At 37.4% G+C, this 12,161-nt stretch overlaps 1 protein-coding gene across 2 annotated transcripts in view; it reads left to right on the forward strand.

Moving 5' to 3' along the window:
- RAB18 (RAB18, member RAS oncogene family) overlaps nt 1-12,161 on the forward strand; it is a 35,510-nt gene that overhangs the window by 21,568 nt on the left and 1,781 nt on the right. For both annotated transcript variants that reach the window (XM_049798370.1, XM_049798369.1), the window contains exons 2-6: nt 495-550; nt 6,646-6,707; nt 8,676-8,748; nt 10,579-10,697; nt 10,779-10,845. In XM_049798370.1, the coding sequence (XP_049654327.1) occupies nt 520-550; nt 6,646-6,707; nt 8,676-8,748; nt 10,579-10,697; nt 10,779-10,845 (352 nt within the window). In that variant the 5' untranslated portion in view covers nt 495-519. The remainder of the gene's footprint in view (nt 1-494; nt 551-6,645; nt 6,708-8,675; nt 8,749-10,578; nt 10,698-10,778; nt 10,846-12,161) is intronic.

A 12,161-nucleotide genomic window follows, 5' to 3' on the forward strand; every position in this document is an offset into this window, starting at 1 on the left:
TGTTCCACTGTGTGTCCAGTTCAAGGAGTAATTTCTGGGGTGAAAAGCTGACTTGGAATTTTCTTCTCAAGCTTACAGAAATACTGTGTGAGGCAATATGAAGCAAAAAAAAATATATAAATCTTAACCTTTATACTGAATTCTGGGAGAACAAAAATAGCATAAGATAGAAGTAAAATGCTTTGAGAAGCAAACCATGTGACTGTTTAGGCAGCTGATTTGAAAACTTGTGTGCTACTTTGCTTTCAAAGAGATATACTCGGTAATAGATGCAGAGAAGAGGCCAGGGGTCTCCTAGCAGAGCATGTCTGCCATATTATTTCTGTGTTCCCATCTTTGTTTTTTGTGGGAAAGAAATTACCAAAAAATGAGATGTGTTTTTATTTAGCTATGTGATCTTGCTGTTACTTTCAGACTTGTAATTTATAGGCTTCCAGCAAGCTATGGATATGCTGCAATAATAGTAACTGTAATTTTTCTTCCTTCCCTGTCAGCCTTCTACTGCGGTTCACAGATGATATGTTTGACCCGGAACTTGCAGCAACGATTGGTAAGTATGTGCTCATGCTACCTTAGAAAAATTTATACCAACTTCAGTACAAAATTGTAGTTTGTTCAGACTTGCCTAACCAGTAGTGAAGTTCAGACATGTCTGCTTCTCTGTAAGGAAAGAATGATGTGGACACAGTTTTAGCTTGCAGTGCTCTTTGGTGTAGAGCACTGACTGTACTGGCCTGTAGTTGTCCCCTTTATGCAAAAGTATATCCTTGGCTAGGAAAACAGATATAAATGTCACCCTTCACCATGAAGATGGAAGTCATAGGTATGGGCAGTGAAAACCTCTAGTGGAACAACCTGCAGTTCAGTTTGCCAGCATTTTAGGCTAAAATGGAAATATAAGAGCTATTGTTATGTCTCCTATTGATTTATCTGTGCAAGATTGCTATCAGGTTGTTTGAATTGTAATATTGCTGTCCAGAACTTGTGTTCTGTGTGGTATGATACTTGGTAGCTATCTTAAGAAGACTTAAGACTCCCTTTAGTAGGGGATGTTAGTTCTTGCAACTTTTGATAATGCTAGAGTGGACTGGGCTCTGTGTGGCGTCTGCTTTTCCTCTATAGGGAGGAAATAACAACGTGGCTTTTTTCTTGCCTACTTAGTAATCAGTTCCTTGGCAGCTAGACTCTTAAGAAAAATGGAAGAGAGCCAAAAATATAGAGCTGCTGGGAAAAAAAGCAGGATGTGTCATTGCTATGTTGGTATGATACCTACTAACAGTGAAGTCAGTTGGGCTGGAGGAGGATGACCCAGAATGCAGGATATACTCTGTCGATGGTTGTCAAAGGAAGCAAAATGAAACTATGAAGAATGTGATGCAGCTCTGTGCCAAATTAGTAACTGAAGTAATGGAAAATAGAGATGACTTTTCCACACAATGAATTTCAGTTGCATTTTTTACTTTCTCTGTAGGAAGAGTTCTGGCTAAGAACTTCTATCAGATTTTTTTCTTTGAGTTCAGGTGTTGGTAAACAAAGCCAGCTCTGTCTAATCGGTTAAGAAATCAATAAATTGATCTATTTTTCATTAACATTAATAAGATAACAGAGTACTGTTTCATGTAAAGCACTGAGCATCCAAGGGGAGGAACATGGCCTACTTTTGTTCATTTCATTGCTTGTTAAAAAATGAACTCGTACAAGTAGCCCTACTTAAGCTTATGAGGAAGGATAGGGTGGAAGGAAACAGGAATGGAACACACCAGGTGGTGAAGATGGCAATTTTTTATTCTAATCTAAATAGTTTTGGCACTGTATATACTTCAAATTACTTTACTTTCTTGGTGTGTCAACCACGTGGGGCAGGAAGTCAGTGCAGAATAGCTACTTTAGCTTTCATGATGTTTTGGATACCAATAGACTAGTTTGATCTCAGTGTGGGCATCTTTATTGTTTGGTTTTTTTTTTTTTCTTAATTGTGGTTTTTTTCATTCTGCTGTTCATACATAATGCTCTTTACCAATGTCAAAAATGGACATCAGTGCACTATTTGAGAAACTAAGGAATTATTTCCTGAAGTAATTCTTCTTCTTTGGGATTTGTCAAAATGCACAACAGCATGTGTGGTAGCTAACTGTTGGCTGTTAATAGCAACAACTCAAGGTTTGCTACTGGCAGATCCTACCCTGTTCTGTTTCTGATGTGGAAAAGGGGGAAGAGTCCTCAGTGTGAGCATTACTTCAAATAGAGTTTGAGTTCTGAAACAAATACACTAATCTGGGATGAATATGATCATCTGGCAGGAAAAGAAAGTTTCTAGAGACTGAGGAAATGCTTGTCTAAATTGCACTAGCTGTTAGGCCCCTCCAGCTGATGTTTGCAGTTGTGTTGTGCAGTAGAGCTACTGTGACCCCAACTGTGAAAGTCCTATAGTGTGGTGTGTGGAGCACTCATGTGGGATAGCAGATTCTTTTAATTTTTTTTTTTTTTTTTCACTTATCAGGAAGGTGAACAGTATCTGGGTTCCTACTTACTTGTTTCCTTTTTTAAAAAAAAAACCTACTAGGTTATGGCATTGCCATTTTTTCTGGTGAATGTATTGCTAAGAAACAACACGTTAGCTTTAAATTCAGGGCAGGATTTGTTGTTCCTATAAGGTACCTGGAGTGAGTTCTTGGAGATAACTTTCCTGCTGCATGAAGACAGATCCTAGATGCCTAATTCAGGTACTCGCAAGATAGTGAAATGCCAAAACACTTTGTGAGTCTCGACCTGGATTTCTTTTTTTGCTGATTAAACACTATTTCATTTTGAGTTTGGGGACAGAAGAGATTTTTAAATAATTTTAAGGCTTTCCTGTTGAGACGGCAGAGTATGATGCTTTTCCAAAATGAATGGATTGACTACAAATAATGTCATCTTTCATTGTCATCTACATACTGACTGCCGGACTGGTTAAAGTGACTATATTTTTTTTAATTTGGATTAGAAAGTGGAGAGATAACATGCTATATGTTTAAAAAAAACTAAAACAACTGCACGCAAAACCACAACACTGAGGAAAGCCTTGGCTGCAGCATGACTGGTCCCTTCTTAATGACCTGTTGAGGTGTACCTTATCTTCGTAGCTTGCACAAACCTACTGGGTGCAATTTAAATGAAACCCTAAACTATTGTTTTGTGGGGTTTTTTTCTTAAGAATTTTGTAAAAATCCTGTGGTATTCTTAGAAGAATAAGCTGCCTTGGGCAAATATTTTGACTTCAGGAGCTTCAATTGTATTAACCATGTTTTATCCAACCTAGGAGATCGCCTGTCTTCCTTGCATTCTTTTGAGGCTAACTTGTTCACCAGGCTTCATCACAAGGATCTTATTAGGCTATATATACCCTGTTATTTTTTGTTGTCCTTACTGCTCATGCTTGCCTTTACTTGCTTGCTCCTTGTACAAGAGATTCTAGATAAGTGTTCAGCACAATCCCTATTTCTTAAGTGAAGTAATGTATTGCACAGATCTGATGTCTCTTAGCTTTTTAGCCTTCCTTGCACTTGGAGTCTTCCAACTCTAAACTGTCCAACTTGTCCATTACCTACAACACAAACAATACGCTCTAGCTGATTTTGCACTTCCCTTAAATACAGCATGGCATACTGGCCTAAATGCGAGAGCAGCATGAAGGTGACAGAGCTATTCCATGCAGACTTTAAGTCCGTAGTACGTTAGTGTGTAGTGTTGAAGTGGTAGGTATGAACACACAGGAGTACAGTCTAGTAGTGCTGTCTTGTTTCTGGCTGCCTTCCAAGGCATGGTGGAAAGCACTGTCAGCTTTCTTTTGTCAAGGTTAGAAACATCACTCTTGCAAACTCAGAAGTGACACCTGTCACGCAAACATGTCTGTATTTCACTGAAGTATTTAGGGAACATAAGTACCCTGTTTGCTCAATTTAACAAGATTTTCTTGAGCCCTGCTTTTTTTTTCATTTGTCCTCTTTTATGGCAGATTGATAATCAAAAACCTAGTTATTTAAAAGATTTCCTTTTGTTAACTGGCTTTTGTATGTATTGAGCTCCATGGCGTACTAGAATTGTATTTGCCACTTGATCACTTTAAAGGATATATTTTGGTGTGCTATTAGTTCATACTTTTGCTTTTCAATAATCAATCTATAACACATGGGGTTTATTCACTGTTTTAGTTTCTTAATTTGCTTGCATTGCTCATGCAGAATTTAAAGCATTATCTTTTAATTTTAAGCCAGCAGCAAGGCTAAAGGTGTATATGTACTTTCCATTAAATGAAAACTGCAGTTACTGCTGAGTGCTGAAAAATTGGCAGAACAGGATGTTCTTCAGGATCAATTTGAGTCAACTTGCTAGCATTGCAGTCTTCTATGAACTAGGTAAAATTCTAAAAACTGGTGTTTAACACAAAGTTAATAGTGACTGTTCTTTTCTGTGAACACAACTCTAGAATAATGTACCATTCTTGTGCATGGTGTGGAGCATTATATTACTGCTAAGTTAGGGACTAAGAGTCTTAGTCCCTGAAAAAACAGAGTTCTGTTTAGTTATTGCAAAAGTTAATGTACTTTGGCCAAATTTTGCTTGAAATAAAGAGTATGGGCTTTTTCCAGTGCAGAATGTAGTCTGAAAATGACTACAGGGAACAGTAGTGAGCTGAAGTTGTGAAACAGTGGAATAAAAATTGTGTGGGTTTTTTTATGTTTTTGTTTTATTTTTTAAATAAAGCTCTTTTAAACCTCAGTTTCAGTAAAGTTGTGAATCTGCTTGCAATGTGCAGTTTCTTAAGCATCCTATACACCATCTGTGACTTTATAAGTTGAACGTATTTTGGCAGCTGTTTGCACTTGTTTGTAATCTGCATGGCTTTGGGAATACAAGTGCAGCACACTTATCATAAGGCCCTACTTAAATAATTTGTGTTAGAATAGTTAAAAGAGAAATTCTTACTCTTGTAACAGCTACAATGACTACAATTTTAAGTCAAAGTGCGAAAAGTTTGATGTTACACTTTGAAAGTTGTTCATACAAAGGTATTAACTTTCCATGCTACTACTTCATTTCAAGGCTGCTGCCTGGTGGGGAGTGAGAGTCACTCCAAAATAATTGAAACATGCTTCCAGTTACTTGCTGTTGGTAACTGTTGTGGTTTAACCCCAGACAGCAACTAAGCACCACACAGCCACTCGCTCTCTTCCCCCCCACACCCAGTGGGATGGGGGAGAGAATCAGGAAAAAGAAGTAAAACCCGTGGGTTGAGATAAGAACAGTTTAATAGAACAGAAAAGAAGAAACTAATAATGATAACATTAATAAAATGACAATAGTAATAATAATAGGATTGAAATATACAAATGATGCACAATGCAATTGCTCATTACCTGCCTATCGATGCCCATTTAGTCCCCAAGTGGCCATCCCCCCCACCCCCACTCTCCCCATTTTATGTACTGGGCATGATGTCACATGGTATGGAATACCCCTTTGGCCACTTTGGGTCAGCTGTCCTGGCTGTGTCCCCTCCTAGTTTCTTGTGCCCCTCCAACCTTCTTGCTGGCTGGGCATGAGAGGCTGAAAAATCCTTGACTTTAGACTAAACATTACTTAGCAACAACTGAAAAGATCAGCATTATCCACATTCTTCTCATACCAAACTCAAAATGTAGCACTATACCAGCTGGTAGGAAGGCAATTAACTCTATCCCAGCTGAAACCAGGACAGTAACCTAAGGATTATATTACAGCAAAGTGGATCATAACTGTACTCAGCCTCTCAAACTGATGTGTGTTGCTATATCCTTTAAATTTGCACAGTCGTTAACATCTTGTCCTCCTTGGCTTGAGTTTTGTGCAGCTTGTCTTTGGGCAAGTGATAGGCTGCTAGTTCCTGTGTATTTAAAAAAAGCCAGGGGGAGAATTGTCAGATGTTGAGGTAGATGACCTATCAACAACAGAACTGTCACCATGTTGTTGTATTCCTGGTCACTGAGCATGGTATTTGTGAGTCCCTGATGTTGCTGGAACCTTTGTAAGAGACATACTGTGTATTCAAATCATCTGAAGCTTATGTGACATGTTTGGTAGAGGAATTACTGTCATCTAACATTGTTTCTCACAGGATAGCAATCATGGATGAGTCCATGTGTGGTGGATGAGTCTCTGTCTGTATTGGTTTACCTTTGCATGATCACCTTGATGGGACTTGGTCAGATTGTTGGAGATAGGGAAACAGAGCCAATAGCTACCTGAATGCAGCTTCCTTCTTTATTTTAAAAGCATGTTGTTCCTCAAGATGACAGATGTACTCAAGGAGAACACATGTATGAGTAATGAATAGAAAGTTAATCCATTTGTATTATAAACTTGAATATTTGTCCTGGAATATGTGCTTTAATATAGGAAATGTAGTATTTGCCTTATTTCCATAAAATATTTTGAGTCAATGGCTTAAAAGACCATGAGTTTTGAGCAAGGTTCATAAACAGCTAATGAAACTTACTCTTCCTGCTCCTGTCAAAACACAACTTGTTTCCTGAGTTTGATTTTTGTTTTTTTCTTTTCTCTTTAATTTTCCTTCAAAAATAGCTGTGGTATGTTTGAAGAACTAAAATATTTTTCCTCCTCTAGGTGTGGACTTCAAGGTGAAAACTATTTCAGTTGATGGAAACAAAGCTAAACTGGCAATATGGGTAAGTCTCTCCTAAGTTCTTGAAGTATTGCTCTGCTTTAGGAATTGTAATGGCTTGTATAAGGAACAGTTTGTATAGAATCCTTTTCTATTTAATATGAAGGCGATTTGGAGGAGTGAGAGGTTAATATTGAACCATTCAGAAGGTGGAATGAATTGTGGGACAACTGGCTAATGGGGCAATTCTCTTGCCTATGAGCTGCTTCTGCAGCACTGATTCCAGGTCGGGTTGGGAGAGGAGTAGAGAAAAGGAGGAGTAAAATGGTGCTACATCAATCAGACTTTAAAACAGTGAATGTGGCCATGTGTAGATTATCTTTTTTTTTTTTTTTTAAATGAGTAATTCATTGTTTAGCTTCTAAAGAGTTAGGCCTCACGAATCTGAGACTTCCTTGTATACATTGTTCTTGTTTGTACTTGACAGGTTTTAAAAGGGTGCACTTCTTAACCTAAACGTTTTAGGCAAAATTTAGTAGTGTATTAATAGGTTAAGATTACTATTGCATGCTCAATTTATGCTGAAATGTTACCTCTCAAAACAATTTTTAGCCTATAAGCTTCGTAGCCCTCATACAAAGACTTTTATATGCTCAAGGTCAGTGTTATTTGTAGCAGATGCAGCTGGAAGAGGGAGAGGCAGTGTTTGTAATCTTAGCCTTAGAGTGTTCAACATCTACTCTAGTTAAAAGTAGAACTTCTAAATTCATGGCAAGTAAGGTAAGAAAGAGTACTTCCAAGCTTTTTTTTGAACATTCTGCATTCTGGAAACCAGCCTTGAAGCACCTTTTGAATATTCAGACCCAGTTGTGACTTCTTGTAGCAAGCAAGAGTAAAATCTTGTTTCTCATATAAGCGAGATAACCTTTACTTCCTTGGGAAGTAGTAGTGGAACATGAGATATGAAACACTCTCAAAGCAACAAGGATTGCAATATATATTTCAACTAACAAACAGGACTTAGTGTCTTAGTGTGACAATAGTAATCATCACTAAAATAAATGGGTTTGACAAGGAAAATAACTGCAACACCTTGACAGACAAATAGACATATAGGATGAAAACCAGATTGATAGCAGAATGATGAGTGATCATGGGATGGAAAATATTACATAGGACTAATGTAGGGTTATCATCTTATATATTGGTGAATACAAAGAAATAATTCTGTGGTAAACTGGAAAAGAAAAGCTGTATCATGACACAAAACCAGTTTGAGATGTGTGGGATGGCCTGAGGACTTGTAGAATATTGGAAGTCCAGTTCAGTTATTCAGATTCTTTGGCAGGGAACCATTTTGAGTCTGAAGTGTTTCATGCATCACTTCTAAGCTGGGGTAACTTGGATGAAGTTATTTAAAATCTTCTATGCGTAAAGTCTGCAATGAGTGTGCACTATAACTTAATCTCGACAAGAAAACAGCATTCTAATGTCCGGGTTTTTTTTGCAGAGCTGTTGATGCTTTAAATTTGAGGATGTAAATTCAGCTTTACTTAAAAACAGAACAACCTCTGACTTATTTCTGCTTCTGCTTTGTCATAGCACATTAAATGCATTTACCCTGGCACTGAATCAAATTTAGTTGGACCAAGGTGATTGAAGGAACTAATTTTGTTGCCATGAGTTTTGATGCTTGTTACAAAGTCTTAGTACTGCAGCTGTGCTTCTTTCTTGCTGGTTGCTGCCGTACTGGCTGCAGAACAAATGCTTCCACAGAAATGGCTATCTTATTGCTATAGAGTCCAGTTATTTACCACACCTAACAGTTTAAACGTGTTTCCCAGGACAGACTACATCAAATCTCTAAGCTAATGTGCAGTAAAACATCAGGGACGAGTATAAACTCGGTTAATCTGGTAGTTGAATGTACTTTGAATCTTATTTTGTATGTTCATTAGAAGCAGAATACCTGAGAGCTAAACTAAATTCTGCTCAAATTCTGAATAATGGAACTTTCTGAATGGCTTTTTAGGATACCGCAGGTCAGGAGCGGTTCAGAACATTAACACCCAGTTACTATAGAGGTGCACAAGGTGTTATCCTGGGTAAGTACAGCTTTGCATGCTATTTTGAATAAGTTTGTGGTTTTCTCATGTATTGGAGTTACACAAACTCATATAACCTTTCTATAATATCTAATTGATATTAAAAATGATTGTATCTGCGTTGAACAACTCTTATATTAAAGGATCTTGAATTTGATGTCTGACCTCTTTCTCATGTAGTCAATCTCACTGGCCTGAGAACCACTGATTTTTGCATTACATTTAAAGCTACTCCTATTTGAAGGGATAGCTTGGAGCTGTCCCTGTGCCGCCAGGAATTTGTCTTTTATTTACTACTTTTGGTTTTTTGCCTGTGCTTACTAAGCCCAGAGTCAAAAAAAAAAAAAAAAAATTTTCTCCTCAGTGTATTCTTTCTGTATCAGTATGTATACAGCTTTCTCTTTTTCTTCTCCCTGTTCCTTTTTCCTAATGAAATGAATATAAACACTATGGAGTCTAGCTGGGATTTTTTGCTCTGTGTCTCCATACTGATGGGATGTTACACAGTCAGAATTAATTAGAAGAGGCTAGCTGGGAGCATAAATGGCATCAATCTGTGTGGGAGAAACCCAGGCCAAACCCCATAATTGCAACTTCACACAAAGTCTCTTTTGCTTTTCTTTCATATATGGAAACCTCTTAACTAGGCACTGAGCTCTGAAGTTCTGCTTTTCCACTGCTAGAAGTGAGGAGCTAACTAAAGTAAGGGCAGGGAATTAAGTTTAATTTTTTTTTTGAAGTTGTGTCTGACTTGAGAGGTTCTTGGTAAGGTATTGTGTCCAGTTAAATTGTTTAACTTGGAGTAACCTCTATCATGAGACTTCTTGGTAGGTTTTGTTTTGTATGTATTATTTCCCAAGTCTGAGTTGCATTATCTTCCTGGTATAGGAAGATGCTGTCAAGGCATGTCTTGTCAAGTCACTTAGTTGCTGGCACTGACCTGCCACTTACTGTTGAAAGCTGTAAAAGTAAGCAAGCACTATTTGGGAACTAGAAAGTTCTGCTGTTGAGATTTGCTCTTGTTTTATTTAATAATCTCCTGACTATTTTTTTGTTAAACGACTTCCTAATAATAAGGTTATTCATGTAAGCCAAGCTATAGATTTGATTGAAACCAACTGTTTATGCCTGTCTGCACATGCGATGTGAGAATGAAGGAAAAAATACTTCCATAGCTTGAAATGGTAGTTATTAGATAGTTGCTGGGTAGTGGATTTTAGGTTTAACAAAGTCTGCCTTTTGTCTGCCCTTTCTGCTCCTCGCATGGCTTATTACTTATATCCCACACAAATGCTAAATAGTTTGAAACACTAAAATGCTGAAAATTCAGTAGCTCACTGGGATTTGTGAGGATTTGGTGGTCATTTTACTTTTTTAGCTAAATCAGTAGCATAGCAGTGGTGTTAGGGCCTAATTATCACTAATTAACTCACTGCAGAAGGTCATGCCATCCTCTTTGCATATCTTTTGTGTAGTGGTGTTAGTAAGTATCCTATGTCAAGGGTCTGGAAGTGTAGAATTCTTTGGAGAATGATAGCCTCTAGTCTGTAAGCTAGGATGTCTCAAGTAAGTCTGTCCTGGTTTCACGACAAAGTCTGAGAACAGTAGATGACTGAATCTTAGAGTTGCTCTGCATTAGTATCATCAGTGATTTGAGCTGGTGGATGTTCAACTTTTTTCCAATTATTGTCTTGCTGTAGTGAGTAAATTGGAATCCTTGGAACTCCTTCAGTTTTCTGATTCAAAAAGCCATAATTTTTGCTCCTTTTGTAATATAAGCTGTATTTCTTGGAAATATATTGTGCAAATAATATTGCTAATATCTTTCAGTGTACGATGTCACAAGAAGAGATACTTTTGTCAAGCTGGATAACTGGTTAAATGAACTGGAAACATACTGCACAAGGAATGACATAGTGAAAATGCTAGTTGGAAACAAGATTGATAAGGTAAACCAAATTCAACTGCAGTTAAGTAGTCTGTTGGTGTATTTTGTTAATAATGCATATTAATGCTATGTCTTATTATAGGAAAACCGTGAAGTTGACAGAAATGAAGGTCTCAAATTTGCAAGAAAACATTCCATGTTGTTCATAGGTATGTTACAGATATTTGCAGGGATCTTACTTGATTTTTTTACATAAAGAAAAGTACCACTTCTGTAGGTCTGATGGTCTTTACATGTACAATCCAATTAATGATATTTTTCAGCGGCAGTAGGTACAAAGATAATAGGTATTGCCATTTTTTTAAAAATTCTCTCTAAATATGTCCAGATACCTATTCTAATTGGATGTGTATCCTGAAATTCATAATGATTAAGGGTGGAATACAGGCTCTACTGTAGTCTGACAAAACCTGTTTTATGTTTGGGGTTTTGTCTGATTTCTTTTCCCAGACAACTTGCTAAATTAATAGCAGCAGCAAAATGAAAGAGGGAATACTGGTACTAGTGGCCAGTTTTCAGTATAGCAAAAGAGCTGGTACTTGACAGAAATCTGTATTGGAACTGGGGTGTAAAAATAGGTAGGAATATAATTAACTTATAAATGGTGGGTGGGATTGAATAATGACATAATCATGACTGGAGCAAATGCTGGTCTCATCTTGCTGCAAAATGAGATGGGTCTTGTAGGCAAAGCCTTGTAATGATAAATTAAAGTGGGTGGTGAAGTGATTCTTTATGCATAAGTTTATTATATGTTTCATTTAAGGATCAGCAGGGATTACTTTATAGGATGACTCCAGTAACAAAGCAGTTTGTTGACATGTCCTGTACTTAGACTTATGTTCCTAATCTCTGACTAATGACATATCTTCGTCTACTACCTTGCTGTGTTTCTTTTTGGCTACAGTGTCAGATGTGGAAATAGAAGCTCAAAGTTGAGGCATAAGCTGTTAAGTGCATGGAAGATGGAAAGAAACATGAAAATTAAACTATAACTAAATACATATATCTGCATGCTACATATGCTAAGTATCTGCATGGCTGTGTAGAAGAACAGGGCAAGCCCTAGTGGGACTGAACAGTTTCAGATGGTATCTTTCTCCCATAATATACCCTGTGAGCAAATTTCTTGGGTTTAGCCAAAATAAGGCTCCTGAGTGAAATTACCTAGAATTCTGCTAACTGCAGAAGAAATGAGATCCCTTATTGCTTTTTATCACATCAGTTGTATCATGGAGGCTGACCCAAAATCCTACAGTATGGATCCTTGCTTCTGTGGTATGGTGGTACTGCAGTTCTGACTAATGTACAGAACTGAAATACAGAACAGCAATCAGGTTTATCAGACATCTTCAGTTAGTAGAACCCTCCACTCTTCTTTACTGAAGTGCTTTCCACAGAAAAATAAAGCTAAGCTGTAGCTGTCTCCATATATTCTAGTGACATTCAACTTGGATGCTCTTCT

The sequence above is a fragment of the Accipiter gentilis genome, chromosome 4 (assembly GCF_929443795.1).
Source record: "Accipiter gentilis chromosome 4, bAccGen1.1, whole genome shotgun sequence".
NCBI classification, from domain to species: Eukaryota; Metazoa; Chordata; class Aves; order Accipitriformes; family Accipitridae; genus Astur; species Astur gentilis.